Below are 19,435 nucleotides of genomic sequence, written 5' to 3' on the forward strand. Positions count from 1 at the left end.
GCACTTCACTGCAACATGATAAATGCGGGAGAAAACACCCAAAATTCTGCTTTGTGCTTCGCACCGAGTTGTTTTAGGGAAGTTCAATATTGCCGTTTACTTCGTGCATCGCAAACTCTACCTTTAAAGTTCATTTGCACTTGAGCTGAAATCCAGTGTTGACCATGAATGCAAACCTTAAGGAAATTGTGAGGCACATTATGAGCAGCACAGTGCTGCAACAATGCTTTGAAATAATCCTGACCAAAATCTCACAACCAGAGACCAAAAGTCAATATCAAGAAGAATAGCATTATTTTAGAATAACTTTTATTCAACATCCACAAGATACATTGACAATGATGAGAAAGAGATGAAGTATATCTACCTTACACACACATATATACACAGCCCCCTTTACATATTGGGCTCAGAAGAGGGCACGTGGGCCTAAAACAGCTGAGGAGGGCATATCTGGCATACTTTGGGTACATAAATAAATGAAAACTACATAAAGTGAATGCAGATGAATTACTTCACATTCAGAGTCAACCATAGCAGTTCCACAATTCACTGAGGCATCATAAAGTGGTCAGAACACTTACAGCCATTCTGTATTTACATTCTATATGTATATTAAAGTTTTTTTAAAAGGGACAATCTGCAGTGGCATCAGAACCCAAAACATTAGCGGGTTTAACTCCAATGTTTGTAACCAAAGTAAATGTAAACAAACACTATGGGCTCATAACATTGTTTAAACTAGAATGTTGATAAAATGGGATGGTCAGTCCTTGCATCCATAGCTCTATGAATTGGAGCAGTTACACTTCGGCCCCATCCCTCAGCTTTTTACTAAAACGGGCAGGGAGGGTGCTTTGTTATCGTTTCAACTGCCGATTGTCACTTTAATGATACCACCTACCACAAAACATATGGGTTTTTAACACCACTAATATTCTGCTCAGATAAAAGACTATAGGTCTAGTAGGATAAGATCTGCAACTAGTGGTGTAGTGGAGGGTGAATGCAGTTTAGGCACCTTTTTTATTTTGGCCAAGCATTTACCCACCTTTTGCGGAAGAATGCATTGAAAGTATAGGGAGCTTCACTTTACTCACTGCGATCAGTTTGCCCACCACTACATCATTGTCTGTGACCAAAAGTAACCATTTATTTTCCCTCATAACTTTGATAACATATCAAATGCAAGAGGCTTCCATGCCCAAAACTGCTACAGAAAAACCATTGTGCGATGAAGCTGGGAAAAAACTACATCCGTTTGGCCTCTCTTGCTGAGGACTAATTCAGCACTTTCTTCATTGAAACAACTTACACTTTTAAAGGGGGCGAGCTCACAATCTCAGACTGCACGTTGGGGGGCATGAGGACAATATCTCTCAAATGAATGGCAACACAAGGTGGGCATTTTGAGTTTGGGGTGTTAAAAATAATCTATCGACAGGCTTTTATCTCTGTTGACCAAGCTGCTATAAGGGAATGCCTGCCCAACAATGTCTTTGAGGTGTCAAAACCAAGAGAGATAACATAAAATGTGATTGTTGACTAAAACACAAATTCAGTGTGTAATTTACATTGAGAAAGAGAAAATACTACAAAGGCCTCCACTCCATATAATACATATAATTTGTCCAACAAGGTGTGGGTCAATTCCATTTGAATTCAAGAAGTACACCGAAATCCTAATTCTCGTCAATGCTTCTCATTGAGGACAAAACATGGAATTAGAATTTGGTTAGCTTTCTGAATTAACTAGAATTTAAATGGAATTAAACCCAACCCTGATGTCTAACTGTCTCTGACTCGGCCACAGAGTCATCTAGGGTCCAGGGACTTGCCCTCCAGGACCAGCTTGATCTCTTTGGCATCCAGCGTTTCGTACGTTAGCAGAGCCTCAGCCAGCGTCTTGTGCTCGTCACTGTATGTCTTCAAGAGGTTTTTGGCTCGCTCATACGAGTCCTGAATAAGATAGAGAATGATCATTGAATGTGACAGAAAATCTGAGCAGCCTATAAAATATCAATTTTCAAAAGAAAGAGTGAATATTGAAAACAACTCTTCAGGAAGTGGAATGATTATTGGTTGGTAAATACGATCCTTAACTAAATAGGATTTAAAATGTGGTCTTACATGAGTAGTGGGGGGAGGTTGGGGATGCTTACCTTGAGCAGGACCCTCACTTCCTTTTCGATGGCAGCCTGAGTCTCAGGGCTCTGTTTAGTCTGGTCAGCATAGGTCATGACACCAAGCTGAAACAATGCAGTTTAGTCCCAGGTTCGTGGCAAAATAATAATCATGAATGAACATCCTTGACTTTCTTGCACTTGTCTTTTCTGATCGCATCTTTATTGGGGGAAAATGGACTTACTTTGACATGTGGTTGTCTCACTTAGCGGCCTTTAGATGAATGCACTAACTGTAAGTAGCTCTGGATAAGAGCGTCCACAAAATGACTAAAAAGTAAAAACGAACACTTATGCAACAGCTACTCCGTTATGAACAGTGGATAAACAGAGGAGGGCGGCGTGGGTTGCCAGGTCTGTGACACAGTAAATAAATCCCCCATTTAATGGTTGGCAGAGAAGGTTAAGTATATGATTGGAACAAAAGAGTTAGACGGCTGGAGGAGAGTGATAATGACCCGCGAAGATTTAGGCTATCGACAAAAAACAAGTCCGTCCCGCTCACGAAATTGATCCCCCTTATGTGCTTCAAAATTTAAATTTGAACCAAAAATTGGGCTGTTTGAGCTGCACATAACCTCAGTAGACCTATGGACTGTGGATACGAGGTGGGTAGTAGATTAAATCTCTCCGTTTTGAGTCGGAACACAGGGCTGAGGAAAGGATTAGGACGAAAGTCTGGAATGTGTGGGCACATACACACCAGCCACATCGCTGAGACCCCTCCAATCATGTGCAAAGCCTGAGAATGGCATTTCTGCACAAAGGCAAATGCTACCTTCTTGGTTTACAGATATAGGCCTTAGGTGAATTGTTGAAAAAGCCTTGTGACACGATATTAAATGCATTATCTAATATGCAGACTACCAGAATAGTTATGAACAATTTGTGTCTTCAATAAATGCCATCAATCCACCATTTTATGCACATGAGGTATAATCCCTTACCTTGTCACTCATTCCAAACCTGGTCACCATCATCTTGGCTATTTTAGTTGCCCCGTCAAAGTCACTTGATGCTCCTGAAAAACAGAGCCACCACAATACAAGAGTAAGGATGAGTTGCACTTTTTTTTTTAAATGGTTGAATCATAGAAATATCGATCATGCAAAAGGTATTTTCATAGCAGGCTTAGCAATACATTTAAGAATTGCTCTATACTGTAGTTCAGTTGGTAGAGTATAGCGGTTGCAAAACCAGGATAGTGGGTTAAATTCCCGGGACCATCTGTACGTAAAATGTATGCTCGCATGAATTTAAGTAACTTTGGAACAAAGCACCTACTAAATGGCATATATTAAAGCCTAACCAAACTAGGCTTTTCCTCACCGGTTGTGATGTAATCGTCGCCGAAGATGAGTTCCTCGGCCACGCGGCCGCCCATGCTGACGTCCATCTGGGCCAGGAGCTGAGCACGTGTCTCACTCCATCGGTCATTCTCTGGGAGCATGGACACCTGAACAGACAGATGACAAATTAGTTTGAGAGAGACCATCCATCTTAGTTAAACCATTGCTTAATCATACTTCTCTGTTCCTCCTGAATTGTTTTAAGGCAGGCCCGGACGCCCCCTGGAGCTACAAACAGTTCTGACAAAATTGAAATATTTAACAGAAGCAAACTTCTTTGAGTAAGTCCAGGGCAACCGCGGTAAGAGGGGGGCTAAGTCAGTGGTTCCAAGACTGTGCCCCCCACCCATAAATGTATTTTTTTTTTAAAGGGAACTCAGTCCAGCTTTAAACTTACTCTTAACAGTTGTAATAGTAGAATGCACAAGGTGCAATTTCGAAATTGGGTAGTGCATCATCAGTTCCTCTTGTCGTGTTAGTCACTACATACCTTAGAAAGCTATTTATAAACGTGTTTATAACTATGCAGCTTTAAACCTGCAAAATACTCTCCACCAACAAGAGGGGTGTGAAAAGCGTGTGTCATGAACAGCGATTGTGCCCATAGAAACATTCATGGCACGGGATGTTAATCAATGCTGGAAGGGGGGACCCAAGTGAAAAGGTTTGGGAAGCGGCTGAGCTAAGTAACAGTAGAGGGACAATGCACCTATTCTACAAGGTATTTTCCTGTATAATGGAGCACATTCTGAGATCCCTGTATATAAAAATATGGCTTAGCAATTCGAAACACGTATGAAATTTAACAAATTAACAATCAACATTTTTCTAATGATCTTACATGCATGCTGGTTGTTATTTTGTCAATGGCATCACTAATCAGAGAAGTCATGTCAATGCAGGTGCAAACATTTCATGAAGACATACCAGGGCTTCAAACACTTTTGGCCAATCAAAATGCAATGCCCAGTCCTACTCACATGTCCGAGAGTGGGTCCACGGGGCATGATGGTGGCCTTGTTAATGGGCATGGCATCTTTTGTGTAATACGCCACAATGGCGTGGCCTGACTCATGGTAGGCTGTGATTTGCTTGTTCTTCTTATCGATTTCCACACTCTTGCGCTCAGGACCTTCAGTATACAGAGAAAGGAATTTAGTACATCATTAATAGTTCAAGAGTCCACCTTTTATTAAGTCAAACACTCAACATCACTCACATTACTGAGGGGCAGGTTTACTTCAGCATGTTTAACTGAATTCCAACCAGAGAGATAAGACTGCTCCTAATCCTAACAACAAGCATTACAGTTACCAAACTGTAGGTCCTATAAAAAAGCATGGAACAAACTGAAGCAAAGCCCACCTATCCCTCAGAAAATATCTGTTCTAGAGAACGAGGGGGATCCTGACCGGACGTTCATTGACCTGACATTCTTACTGTCTAGAATAGAATGTCTCTAACGTTAAGCGCTCTCACATGGCAGGGTGTGTGTGTGTGTGTGTGTGTTTCTGAATCTGTATTTCTGTGAGTGTGTGACTACGTGCATGTGTGACTACCCACCCATGAGGATCTTGTCCTTGGAGAACTCCAGTTCCTTCATGGTGACCAGGTCCAGGCCATCCACCGCTGCTTTCAGGGCCGCCTGGTTCACGAGGTTCTCCAGCTCCGCCCCAGTGAACCCCACCGTCCCCCTGGCAATGATTTCTGCATTCACGTCTGAATGAACAGAGACAAAAGGAGGCTAATGTCAGTCCAAAACAGTGGGCTCTTTCATGCAGGAATTCAGGGGGGCAGCCGTGACACCAAGTGATTGGAACCTCTCAATGAGGTTGCTAGGTTTACCATGGCTAAAATACATGAGTCAGTTGATATACTGTCTAAGCCAGGTGTTTCAAACCTCTCCTCCGGGAACCCCAGCCACTCCATGTATTTTAACTATTCCACAGCTAGCACACCTGATTGAACTTAATCATGAGTCAACTAATCATCAAGCCCTTCACTAGGTGAGCTAGTTCAGGGCTACAACTAAATTGTCAAACATCTGGGGATCCCCGAGGAGAGGTTTGAAAACTGCTGGTCTAAGCAACCGATTTGAAACCTACTGGGATCCACTTTGATCTTCTGAAGGTACCAGTTGAGGATCTCTGTGCGTCCTTTCACGTCGGGCCGAGGGACCGTCACTTGCATGTCAAACCTCCCCGGTCTTATCAGCGCACTAAAAAAAACAGGAGTAATGGGTTAATGATTCCATTACTGACAGGTTGTATACATTTAGAACAAGGCAACTGCTCCAATCTCAAGTGTGTCAATGACAAACGCATTCTACAATCAAATGAAAAGCTTCTTTGTCAATGGGGCAAGCTTAAGAAATCTATTCAATCTGAAGGGTTACAGATTCCGCTCTATAAATTCACAGTAAATTTTCGATTGAGCCGACATGCAACCTTAACCTTAAATGCAGTCTCTGCTAAAGCGGGAATATTGTCTTTAAAATGTAAATCACGCTCTAGAACTGAACTTCAGTGATGCGGATTGAATAGAGCCCTAGGAGCTGCTCTATTTTCGACTCGATTCAAAATGGGTTTGTTCCATTTACACCGCTTTTTTCCGGTCCCATGACCAGCTCTCAAGGAGAGAACTTTGAGGAGGATCATGGCCAAAGGCAGCATCTGATCTCTGGGCACATGGGAAGTGTAGTTCCCACTGTGCAATTTGCTTCAGTTAAAGGGGAAAACAGTAGTTGTTACATCCATTTTCGGACACATTAATTTAACATATCCGCTGATTTTTGAAGAATATAACTTATGCCGCTTAGTTCAACTGTTGTACCCCATCAGAAACCAAAATATAAGCTTGCTGGGGAGAACGCTTTTCATCGTTTCAACTGCCGATTGCCACTTTAAAGAGATACTTCAGGACTTTGCCAATGAAGCCCTTTATCTACTTCCCCAGAGTTTGGTGAAATCGTGGATACCATTTTGATGTCTCACCGTGCACTTTGAAGGAAGATGCTAGCTAGTTTTAGCACAATTCCTAACTAGCATTAGCACAATGACCGGAGGTCTATAGTAACTGTTAGCATTGGCTCGCAAAACTACCTCCAACTTCCTTCAGACTGGATGCAGACATAAAAATGGTATCCATGAGTTCATCTGACTGGGGAAGTAGATAAAGGGCTTGATTGCCAAAACCCCAAAGTATCCCTTTAAGCACCAGCCTTATTCCCATGTGACCCACATTTCATGTGTGGTTTTGCATCTCTGAGCTGCTGAAATCCAGCAGTGTAAAAGCGACCCGTTGAACCATTAAGACTTGGCGGCCAGCCAGTCAGCCAGATCCTGACAAAGGGACCAAGTCGACTGGCTGGTGAAAAGCCCATAGAAACACCAGTTACTACACACTGTAAACATACTTATCCAAAGCCTCTGCAAAGTTTGTAGCGCCAATAACGATGACCCCTTCATTTGGTTTGAACCTGTAAAATATCAACACATTGAATAATGACAATGCAAGCCTTGTGATTAGCAACAGGGAAACTTAAGTCCAGCTTAATTTATCAAATTCGCCAATGCAACATATATATTCAGAATTTTTCTTACCCATCCATCTCTGCCAGTAGCTGGTTGATGGTCTGTCTGGAGTAGGGGTGCATTGGTGACTCAATCCGCTTTCCCCCCACACTGTCAAGCTCATCAATGAAGATAACACAAGGTGCATTGGCTTTTGCCTCTTCTGCAGACCAAACAGAGGGAAAGAGATTTAGGAGGTGTCTTGATAGCTTCCTTTGCTCAATTCGTCTCGTTCGTGGACACTGATCAGAAAGGACTTGATAGGTGAAAGTCATGTGGTGGAAACCTCTCAAGTCCTTTCACCAATCAGCTATCATCAAGAGTGACAGGGTGTAGGATGGTCAGTCAGTGTACTGACACAGCTTTCCATCTTTCCTGGGACTTACTGAAGAGGTTCCTGATGCGGCTAGCTCCAACACCAACAAACATTTCGTCAAATTCAGATCCCGAGGCATAGAAGAAGGGGACGTCGGCCTCCCCGGCTACAGCCCGAGCCAGGAGTGTCTTCCCTGTGCCCGGGGGGCCGATCAGGAGGATGCCTATCAGAACGAGAGAAGCCACAAATGAGCGCAACATGGATACATTGAAGGAATGAAGCAATGGGTAAAGGGAAGACCCTACAGATACCGACAGATCGGGATGCAAGAAATATGTAGAAGGAAAGAAGCTTGTGTGAGCTGGCGCTGGATTCTGTTTCTGTAGCGTGAGGCAGCTTGATGTACAAGTACACCCCCTGGACAGGACGCTAGTCTATCGCAAGGTCTTACCCTAAAACAGATCTCCTTCATGCTGAGTGCCAAGCAGAGACGCACCAGGTCCCATTTTTATTGTCTTTGGTAAGAGCTGCTGTCTTTGTTTTGTTCTTGTCCTCAGCCGGGGATCGAACTCCCAACATTACAATCTTACAGCAGACACTAACCTCAAGGCAATAGCATATTCTAAACATTTACAGAAAGACAGACCAACAGACTACCTTTAGGCAGCTTCCCTCCCAGCACAGTGAACTTCTGGGGGTTCCTGAGGAACTCGACCACGTCCTGCAGTTCGTTCTTGGCCTCCTCCGCCCCCTTGACGTGCTCAAACGTCACACTCTTCACCTGGACTGGATCCACTTGCGAGTCCAGGCCTGATGTGGTGCGGAACCTCACTGTACAGGACAGACCCACAGCAACTCAGTCAGACCAATGACAACACCTGGGAATCTCTATTCATCATGGAAATTATGCTAGACTATAATTTGCCATGAACTATTGTTTTTGCTCATACCACTTTCATCTTCCATACAAATGAATTGAAATAACCATTTACTATTCAATCATTCATTTCTGCTAAATAGTCCAGCTAATTCCAGACAGCTGACTGATAATTAAAAATATTTTTCAGCATGAGGCAAACAGCAGCACTTACAACTATTGCTCTTGATGAAGAAGCACAACACAAAAATCGCAATAGGGTGATTCATGCAAGCGTAAGAATTGAATTGAAAACAAACCAGCATCAGAAAAGGAGCCTTTACCCGAGAGAAACGGGGTTCTTGACAGGCCGTAGATTCCCACGAGGAGGAGGACCAATAGAATCAACCTGGTCCTCCTTAGTGAGTCTGTCAATGGAAGATAGAAATATATAAATGTGATACTTCCAAGTGATTTAGTTCAACTCCGCAGCGCCACCTTGTGATCACTTGGTGGAACTGCTAGTAGTGACCATGGGCTTAGTGCTTCACTGTTACTGGCAGTCATGATTGACAAATCTGCTAGGAGCAAAGGTATGGTTCAAATTAGCTGTCTACACTTTAAAATATTTCTCAGTTGATGACTAACATTTCCTTTAAAAAGGGTCAATCTACATCACACGTTTTACTTCAAAAATAATAATATTTACCTATTAATTCTTGAAGAATATAACTTACAAATGCCTCATGAGCTTAGTTTAACTGCCGTACACCATCAAAATGCAAAATATAAGATTGTTTACAAACAATAATTGTAAAAAATGTATAGCCTCAAAACTATAATGTTGATGTCATGGATGGTCAATCATTGCATCTTTAGTCTATAAATTTGAGTGGTTACATTTCTCCAGACCCATCCCTCAGCTGTTAACCAAAAACAGTGGCGGAGTGTCTGCTTTGTTATTGTTTCAACTTGGCCCCTTTTATAAAAAATTTATTAAAATAAATAAAAAAACTTCCTGTTAGTCACTCTAGGAAGTGCATAATGCTGAGAGACTAAGAAGTAAATGTATTTATGTGATGTATGAAGAGAGCTGTGCGACGTGCCTTGTGTCCTCTGAGTGAAGGCCTGGGACTTCATGAAACCCTCTGTGAAGCCAGACTTGAAAGCATCTTGTTGGTCACCTGGCAGGTTCTTCAACTTTACCACTTGGTCAAGACTCTCTGCCTCCGGGGCCTTGTCTGGTCTCAGGAGGAGACCCTGTGACAGTGTGTGCGTGTTGTGAGAGAGTGGGAAAGAGAGCAAAATGTATGCGTGTCAGCAGGTTAGTATGCGAGAGAAAAGGGGGGGGGTTGAATATGAAACAATGGGATTAATGGTCACAAGACATAAAAATGGGTCTTTCCACGTGAGGGAGGGCAGTTAAAAAATGAAATGGACAATTTTTCACTTTCTACTACACCATAAAGAACAAGGACAACTGCTACAGAGAGAGTGGGTTTTGCCTATGAAACTAACTCTAAAACGGTGTTACAATTTTATAACATATCCCAGTAAAGTCCATCTTCACTTTGCAGGGAAACAAACATTTAGTGTGTTCGGTAAAATTGAAGACAACAGAACAGATACAGTGGGTTCATGCCAAACTCTGTCCAAGAGGGCATTTGGAGAGTGGATGTGTGATTTATGTAGTGTAACACTGGCTGACCTTCATGAAGGTTGTGGTGTACCCCTCTGGTTCCGCCGGCCCCACGTAACCAGACTGCACACGTCTGCTCTTCCTCAGAGTCTTGAAGCCTCGGTTCTGGACCCTTACTGAGTGAGAGAGACCAAACAAAATTCATTTCACTATGGTGTGTCACAGGGGGGAAAATAACACTTTTTTAAGGGGGGTTTCACTTCAGGACCAATGGAATGCTATAAAATGTGGAAACTACCCCCACCGAAGACACCCAGCATTGCAAAACAAACACGAGGTAGGTCAGGATCATGGAATGTGGTTTGTCCCAGAACATCTAGTGTAGAGCCCTGTGTTTTGCGCAAATAAAGTGGTAATCCCAACTGACCTAAAACAGGGAATTTTTACTCGGATTAAAATGTCAGGAATTGTGAAAAACTGAGTTTACATGTAGTAGGCTAAGGTGTATGTAAAATTCCAACTTATACTGTATGTATGTAAAAAATATATGTTGGATTAGAAATGAAGATAATTACATTGATGGAAGCACCAATCTGCAATATTAAAGCTGTTCCACCCCTTAAATAATATGGCATGTAGTAGTGTTAACTGTTTAAAAAAATATATATTTTAAGTGTTAACGTGATGCAGCCTAGACTCCCAGTGCAGACTAGTGGGGTAGGCACTAGACAACGACCTATAATCAGCTAAGCCGATATTGGCCTTTTCTAGTCCCTCCACATAGGAAAATTGCTGCTATGCCAGCCGCCACTGTACAATGTGGAGGAATGTCTAGCTGGGAAAATCAGCAGCAAGCTAAGTTCATTCTTCAACAGAAAGGTACAGTATTGAGAAAGAAATTAATTTACACCGTGACCAATTTGTTGCAAATATTCGTTTAGTTTCATTCACTAATAATGCTTGCAATAAGCTAGCTAAGCAGATAGCTATGTCACCTGTTAGCAAAAATTACAATAACTAACCCTTTCATCTGTGGTTTTAGCTAGCTAGCTATATTAGCTACTATGCTAGCTAGCCAAGATATCAGATGGCAACAAGCCATCTGACTTGCGGTGTAACGTTAGCTATTTGCTGGTGTGCTGATCTGAACTAGAGGTCGACCGATTAATTGGAATGGCCGATTAATTAGGGCCGATTTCAAGTTTTCATTTTCACTTGTCAGCTCAGGGGTTCCAATCTTGCAACCGCACAGTTAACTTGTCCAACGCTCTAACCATTGCACTCCACGAGTAATCTGCCTGTTACACGAATGCAGTAGAAGCCAAGGTAAATTGCTAGCTAGCATTAAACTTATCTTATCAAAAAACAATCAATCATAATCAGTTATAACTACTAATCCAGTTTAGCAGGTAATATTAACCAGGTGAAATTGTGTAATTTCTCTTGCGTTCATTGCACGCAGAGTCATGGTATATGCAACAGTTTGGGCTGCCTGGCTCATTCCAAACTAATTTGCCAGAATTCTACATAATTATGACATACATTGAAGGTTGTGCAATGTAACAAGAATATTTAGACTTAGGGATACCACCCGTTAGATAAAATAGCGAACGGTTCCGTATTTCACTGAAATAATAAACGTTTTGTTTTCGAAGCGATAGTTTCCGGATTTGATCATATTAATGACCAAAGGCTCGTATTTCTGTGTGTTATTATGTTATAATTAAGTCTGATTTGATAGAGCAGTCTGAGCAGCAGCAGGCCCGTAATCATTCATTCAAACAGCGCTTTCGTGCGTTTTGCCAGCAGCTCTTCGCAAGCACAGCGCTGTTTATGACTTCAAGCCTATCAGCCTAATGGCTGGTGTAACCAATGTGAAATGGCTAGCTAGTTAGCTGGGTGTGCGCTAATACAGTTTCAAACGTCACTCGCTTTTAGATTTTGAGTAGTTATTCCTCTTGCGCTGCAAGGGCCGAGGCTTTTGTGGAGCCATGCTTTGAGTGTGGCTGTTGTCGATGTGTTCCTGGTTCGAGCCCAGGTAGGGGCGAGGAGGGGGACGGAAGCTATACTGTTACACTGGCAATACTATAGTGCCTATAAGAACATCCAATAGTCAAAGATATGAAATACAAATGGTAGAGAGAGACATAGTCCTATAAATACTATATTAACTACAACCTAAAACCTCTTACCTTGGAAAATTGAAGTCTCATGTTAAAAGGAACCACCAACTTTCATATGTTCTCATGTTCTGAGCAAGGAACTTAAACGTTAGCATTTCTGCATGGCACATATTACTTTCTTCTCCAACACTTTGTTTTTGCATTATTTAAAGCAAATTGAACATGTTTCATTATTTATTTGAGGCTAAATTGATTTTATTTATGTTTTATATTACGTTAAAATAACTTAATTCAGTATTGTTGTAATTGTCATTATAAAATAATAATAAAATAAAAATTTGGCTGATTAATCGGTATGGGCTTTTGGGTCCTCCAATAATCGATATCGGTGTTGAAAAATCATAATCGGTCACCTCCGAACAGCTGCAATCATATCCGTAAATTGACCGTTTATAGTCATATTACAGGCGTGACATGCTGGAGTGATGCTTCTACAGAAATGTTGATCAGTAGGCTAATACAAGTCCCAAATGGAAGGGAAACAGATTGTCATCTGTAGCACCATAGACTCCACTGATCAGCCAAAACAAGCTCAATAACTCAATGCATATTGAATATGCATTCACCTGTAAGAAGGCCTATGCAGTCTTAATTTACACAGTTTATCAAGAGATTTACCATTCAAATAACAATGACGTATACTGAACAGAAATATAAACACAACTTGTAAAGTGTTGTACCCAAGTTTCATGAGCTGAAATAAAATATCCCAGAAATGTTCCATATGCACAAAAAGCTTATTTCTCTAAAATGTTTATTTATTTACATCCCTGTTAGTGAGCCTCTCTCCTTTGCCAAGAATCCAGCCACCTGTCAAGTGTGGCATATCAAGAAGCTGATTAAACAGCATGAAATAAAAAGCCACTAAAATGTGTAGTTTTGTCACAACACAAGGCCACAGATGTCTTAAGTTTGTGGGAGCGTGCAATTGGCATGCTGACTGCAGGAACGTTCAAGAACTATTGCCAGATAATTTAATGTTAATTTTTCGATCATAAGCTGCCTCCAATGTTATTTTAGAGAATTTGGCAGCACGTTCAACCAGCCTCAGACCATGTCTAACGACGCCAGCCCAGGACCTCCACAGCTTCTTCACCTGTGGTGAAACTGAAGAGTATTTCTATCTGTAATAAAAACCTTTTTGTGGGGGAAAACTCATTCTGATTGGCTGGGCCTGGCTCCCAGTGGGTGGGCCTGTGTCCTACCATGCCCACCCATGGCTGCACCCCTTGCCCAGTCATGTAAAATCCATAGATTAGGGCCTAATTTATTTATTTCAATTGCCCAATTCCTCCTATTAACTAAATCAGTAAAAAATGTAAAATGTGTGCATTTCGCGTATATATTTTTATTCAGTATTGTTAGATTGGTAAAAACTAAGTCAAATGTATAGTTTGATTTGAAAATTCCCATGAGGGTTGCTGGGTCCATTCCACAGATGAGGACCCCAGTTATGGTTCCTTACCAGGCCAGTACTGGAGCTCTGAACAGACGGCTTGTAGAGGACTCTGGTTTGGTCTGTGAAACATAGGCAATCCAAAAACACCCAACTTTGTGTTTGACAACCCTATGGAAATGAATACAAAAAGGTCAACATAAGATTACCACAAATACACAAGTGTTAATGACTGCTTGTGATAATATTACTGCAAATATACCACCATTCCTAATACACAAAGGAAACTGTTGAGAGTGAAAACACAGCAGTGTTGCAGTCCTTGACACAAACCGCTATGCCTGGCACCTACTACCACGTTCAAAGGCACTTACATTTTTGTCTTGCCCATTCACCCTCTGAATGGCACACACATAATCCATGTCTCAATTGTCTCAGGGTTTAACAGTCCTTCTTTAATCTGATTATCTACACTGATTGGATTTAACAAGTGACATCAATAAGGGATCATAGCTTTCACCTGGTCAGTTGTCATGGAAAGAGCAGGTGTTCTTAATCTTTTGTATACTCAGTGTACACCCAACCACAAACCTCCTCACCATGTTTGTTGAGGAAGAAAGATTCTGCGGAGACATGGGACGTCCTCCATCTTGAGGTGGCTGGGCCGTCCTCCGAGCCCAGTGAGGGCAGTAACCTGTTCAGCAGCTCATCCAACTGTCCCACCCTCAGGTCTGATAGACCCAGGTCCCTCAGGTTCACAGCTGGCTGTGGGGACAGGAAGTCAGTGTGAAGGACAACTGTAATAATGACCTAGCGTTAGCTAGCCTGGTCCCTGATCTGTTATTGGTGTGTGCGTGCCAACTCACAACCACAGGGGTTGACTTTTGCCCTAGCTTACTGTTCCCTCATTTAATAGTAATTGGAATTTAAAGGGAGTGGTCAAAGGTAGCACCATTTGGTAGATAATTTGGTCTGATGGAAATCCAGTACAGTATGATAGAATATAGTAAAAAGATGGCTATAGAATAAAGTTATGAGATCAAGGCTAAGTTGAACCCTTTGAACTGAAATGGGGCTACTTGACCAATGTCCTAAGAGGCTGAAATAGCACGTATGTTGGCATTCATCCAAGTGAAACAAGATAGGTCCCCAGCATTGAGTACTATGTTATGTATAAGCCCTTGATCATGACTCAGTTTCATTACATTACACATAAGAGTCATTGGACAAAGGCATCTTCTGTACAGGGGAGTTTTGTGAAGAGCCACAATGCTCAATTTGAACATTAACACGTGTCGCTTTCGGAATGGTTTTGGAAGCATATATCAGCGAGAAATCATACATTTAAATTGATACACACCTTGATAGGGTTAGTGTTCCGACACTGCCATAATCTCCATGTTACAGCGCTTGTTTATTGAAAACAGACAAGAAGACCTGTGCTAATTAGTCATCAAGCATGCTCCGAATACCTGTGTGTAAGCATAACACGGGCAGTGTAGCAGAAATGTAGTTGTCAGATGGAGGCACCCATAGCTGTATGGATCTGTGCAAAACTGCTACAGTAAGAGTATATTTTTTATTTTAAGGATTCTATTCTACCTGAAGAAAGATAAGGGCCATATGCTTTAAAAAGCCACATCGCAAGTGATGACTACTGACGTTTCTAAACGTTTTAACAAAGAGACGGGATTGTAGATCACGTGAGCTAGTTGTGGGCGAAGCTAATGGCTGAAAACTGTAGGGAGTGGGCAGAATGCCGCCTCGAGTTTGAGAGTTAGTTACGTATATGTTGTTCCATGCTATTAATATACAAGGTCGTTGTCTAGCAGTGATGTGGGAGTGTCGCCACCTATGTAAGCCAGGCTAAGAAATGTGCTGCTGCATTTGTAAGGGACTTTCCTCAGGCCGAGTTACAACAGATAATGAAAGTTCTCTTGTACGAGCCCAAACATCTGCAAATATGTTTGACTCCAGTGGCCATGATGATCTCTAGCCTTTTTTAAAGGAAGCAAACTGAACAAAATGGGGAGGAACCTACCTGAATTTGTCCCATAGAAACTGCTTTTTTAGACTAATGATTACACCCCAGGAGTAAAAAAAAACAAAAAACCTTTTATGCATGTTACACATTAGTCAGTCCAAAGTCAAACTGGGGCTCCTGAGGATAGTGTATGGGGTTTGGGCTAGTTGTGTAGCTAAGCTGCTTTCATGCAAGCTACAGCACGAAGGTTGACATAGCTTGTTTAAATTGAGAGGCTTCTCCAGTCAGAGGGAGAACTGCAACAGTGTTTCACCAGAAATAGGCAGAGGGTATAACAAGAGGATAATAACTGTTTACCACCTACGATTGCCACGAAGTAGGCTTATTTTATGGGCAAGACTAAGGGGACTTTTCTAACCAGCATCATATTGATAGCCTGACTAGCCAAAATCTATGACTGACCTTAAGCTTAAGCTTAACCAAACCCCTAACCTTAATCCTAACCTAATTTTAATTGGAAAATAAATTTTGCAGACCTGCCAACCCTGTCCAACTTTTTTGAGTATCAGATGCACACGGCAAATTGGAGATTCCACTCACGCTCAGCACACGCCGAATTGGGGATCCCTTTTGCCACTGCACGCTCATGCACGCACTGTTTGTGAGTCTGACGGCATTCCATTTACACATATGGTAAAAGTCACTAACAAGATCTAATTAGAAACACAGAAAGGGCCTTTATTCTTGGAGTTTATTAAAACATTTATTAAACAAATAATAATGGGGCGGCAGGTAGCCTAGTGGTTAGAGCGTTGAGCAGGTAACCGAAAGGTTTCTAAGATCGAATCCCCGAGCTGAAAAGATAAAATCTGTCCTTCCGCCCCTAAACAAGGCAGTTAACCCACTTAACTGCCTTGTTCTTAACTGACTTGCCTAGTTAAATAACAATGAAAAAAAAATAAAACAATTTATTTGTTTAGGTACAAAATGTACAAACGTCTTATCCACGATAAAAAAAAAATGTCACTGATATGATAAGAACAAATGTTTGAAGCAGAGCATCAGTATCAAATAAACATGTTATCCATAATACGAACGAAAAAGCTATGATAAGAAACAGTGGGTGGAGAACAAATCTTCTGGAGACCTTCAAAATGTTCAGGAAATCATTTCCTCAACAGATTTGCCTGGTAGCTAGCCGATTTAACCTTACGCAGCAGGTCATCTGGGTAGACTTCTCTGTGGCAAACAGACTGGCTGCAATAACAAGGACTTGCTAAATTAGCTGCTCATTTTGTTATTGCATGGGACCTATGCTTACTTGTTTTTCATGAGCACATGTGCTTAGACAAACCTCTCAAACAGGGCCAATCACTAAGGCCAGCTCACAAGTATTGGTTTTTTAGACACAGATCCGAATCAACACAAAGCAAAACCATTTTGAAAACAAAAACAAATGGTCGCGTCGACAGACTGCAAACTGGCTACACAAAGCGTAAGTAGGCTACCGCAAAGCGAATCTGAACGCTGTTCGCTAGAAGAGTCCGCTGTTAATGCCTATGTGAAAGGCGGCTATTGTATTTCTTTGCAGTGCATAGATCATTTCAGATTTTCAAAATTGATTAAATCTGAAATCTAGTGCAAAGGTATTTTAGAAGCATTGCCTCTAAAGCTAATAACGGACACTCATTCATTCTTCATCATGCAGTCTTCTAAAATCCAGACTCCATTTAATGACAAGATGTTCATATTTCTTTTTTAATATACTTTTGTAATGTTTTCTTGTGACGTCGATCATAATTACAGTTACAGTCTATCAGGTTGCGTGATCCTCGTAATGTTATGTGGAAAATACAACTAATGGGACGCAGAATTAAATGTATATCACACTCGCACAAATGTATTTGCATTTAATTTCTTTCACTAGCAAATGAGAGTGAACTGCTGGCACTTTAGAGCCCACTGAATGTCCATCTTATGTTCGCTAACATTAGCTTGAAACAATTAGAGTTTACCTTTCCACAACACACTGAGTCGAAATGGGATTTGTCCATGTGTTTACACACAGCTGACAGTCGGCAAACTCAGCATCACAACAAACAGACACGGGGTAGCTACGTCGAATAATGATGTATTAATCTCCATGTCCATTTACACAAACTCCGTACATGTCTGTGTGTTGCAGCTCGAGAATCGGGATGCTAGATTTAATCAGGGGATACATTTTTTATTCAAATGTAAAAAATATATATGTATATTTTAAAAAACAGACCCGTTTCATTTCTGCGTACTTTTAACTCGGATCTCGTACATGGACAGAGAATTGCGTAGTTGGTACGCAAAATGCGAGCATGTTGGCAGGTCCGGAAGTCAGCCAAGTCCCCTTAGTTTACCTCTGTGAGCAGCGGGTCCTGCTCTGGTGTGACATCTTTTTGCAGACCCTGGACAGAAGCTGTTGCCTTGGAGCTGGCTGAATTCTTCAGGGAATGAAGGGCATTGATGAGTTGGCCAATGAGTTGACTTGTTACCTAGGAGACAGACCAGAGAGATGGAGATATTGGAAATTCATGAGACATACATGACTTGTGTTGGCATATTGTTCTGATAAACAACAGTACTGGTGTGGATAACTGTCAAGTTGTAGGCTATGATTCTACATACTACTAGTCAGTAGCTTCCCTTTAACGTTAACCAACTGACCTGTTTTGACATCTGGGGATATTCATTTATTCTATGTTAAACATTTTCTACATTCTCATGCAATTGACAGAGTGGTCGGTTATGACATCAGTATTGTCATTCACAGGAAGGTGCAAATCAAGCTATGCTGTTACCGCAATAGCTGGATTATGCAATTGATTGATATTATACTATGGCATAACCAAATAACGTTTGTCAGCTAGTTGGCTAACGTTAGCTAGCTGGCCAATTTAACTTCGTCGTTACTAGACTCACTACGCTAGTTGGTAACTACGTTAACTGGCTATTTGGCTAGCTACGAAGTGCTGAAGTTGGTGGCTAACTAGATAACCGTCTGGTGCGGTGGACCAGCTGGTGACAGCTAGCTAATGCTAACTTGTACCTCATTGTTAGCATTATAGCCTGGTCCACCAGGCTAGCTAGCTAAATAAGCTTGATAAGATAACTAGACATTTAAATTTACGGCTAGCTAACTTAAATAGATCACGTTAACAGCTAACTGCATGTGTTGTCGCTTATATATAGATAATTTAGTTAGCTGCTAGCACTTTCAAGCAGCTAGCTAACGTAGCTAGGTTATATCAGTCAGCTAACTTTAACAGTAGCTAACTATGATAGCTAATCACTGTGAGTGTCAACTGCTTTACCTGTGGCTGGAACGTCGTCGAGAAAGAAAACATTATCACAGCAACTTGAGGGTTGGTATGTGAAGACAGACCCTCAATGTTACTGAATATACCAACTCCTCCTGGGCACTGTCCTTTTTTTCTCTCCTGTGACTCAACTAGGTACTTTCTGATGAAAATGGCTTCTCAAAGGTCAACAACGTTAAGTGACGCACGTCTGTAAGAAATTACTACCGGTTGGAACCAACGATGTATATAAACATTGGATAGCGTTTGCCACCGGTGGAAAAAACAAACATACAATCAATAATACAGTAGACAACTCTATATACAGCATGTGCAAATGAGGTAGGATAAGAGAGGTAAGGCAATAAATAGGCCATGGTGGCGAAGTAATTACAATATAGCAATTAAACACTGGAATGGTAGGATGTGCAGAAGATGCATGTGCAAGTAGAGGTTCTGGGGTGCAAAGGAGCAAGATCAATAAATAAATACAGTATGGGGATGAGATAGAATGAATGTGCTATTTACAGATGAGCTATGTACAGGTGCAGGGATCTGTGAGCTGCTCTGACAGCTGGTGCTTAAAGCTAGTGAAGGAGGTAAGAGTCTCCAGCTTCAGAGATGT

The 19,435-nt window shown here is 41.5% G+C and overlaps 1 protein-coding gene across 2 annotated transcripts; it reads right to left on the reverse strand.

The window, feature by feature from the left end:
• Window positions 1–292: 292 nt before the first annotated feature.
• LOC135517377 (ATP-dependent zinc metalloprotease YME1L1-like) lies at window positions 293–18,996 on the reverse strand. 2 transcript variants are annotated; one of them, XM_064941611.1, is made up of 18 exons: window positions 18,826–18,996; window positions 17,872–18,006; window positions 14,094–14,259; window positions 13,564–13,665; window positions 9,985–10,091; window positions 9,383–9,536; window positions 8,621–8,704; window positions 8,078–8,251; window positions 7,491–7,643; window positions 7,135–7,267; window positions 6,948–7,010; window positions 5,638–5,750; window positions 5,096–5,251; window positions 4,513–4,664; window positions 3,513–3,639; window positions 3,131–3,204; window positions 2,163–2,249; window positions 293–1,959 (listed from the first exon to the last, which is right to left on the reverse strand). In XM_064941611.1, the coding sequence occupies exons 1-18, from the start codon at window positions 18,856–18,858 to the stop codon at window positions 1,816–1,818; spliced, it is 2,157 nt and encodes a 718-aa protein (XP_064797683.1). In that variant the 5' UTR covers window positions 18,859–18,996; the 3' UTR covers window positions 293–1,815. The 2 variants fall into 2 exon arrangements, with proteins under 2 accessions (XP_064797683.1, XP_064797682.1); XM_064941610.1 differs by having other exon boundaries at window positions 8,597–8,704.
• Window positions 18,997–19,435: the final 439 nt, after the last annotated feature.

The sequence above is a fragment of the Oncorhynchus masou genome, chromosome 28 (genome assembly GCF_036934945.1).
Source record: "Oncorhynchus masou masou isolate Uvic2021 chromosome 28, UVic_Omas_1.1, whole genome shotgun sequence".
NCBI lineage: Eukaryota > Metazoa > Chordata > Actinopteri > Salmoniformes > Salmonidae > Oncorhynchus > Oncorhynchus masou.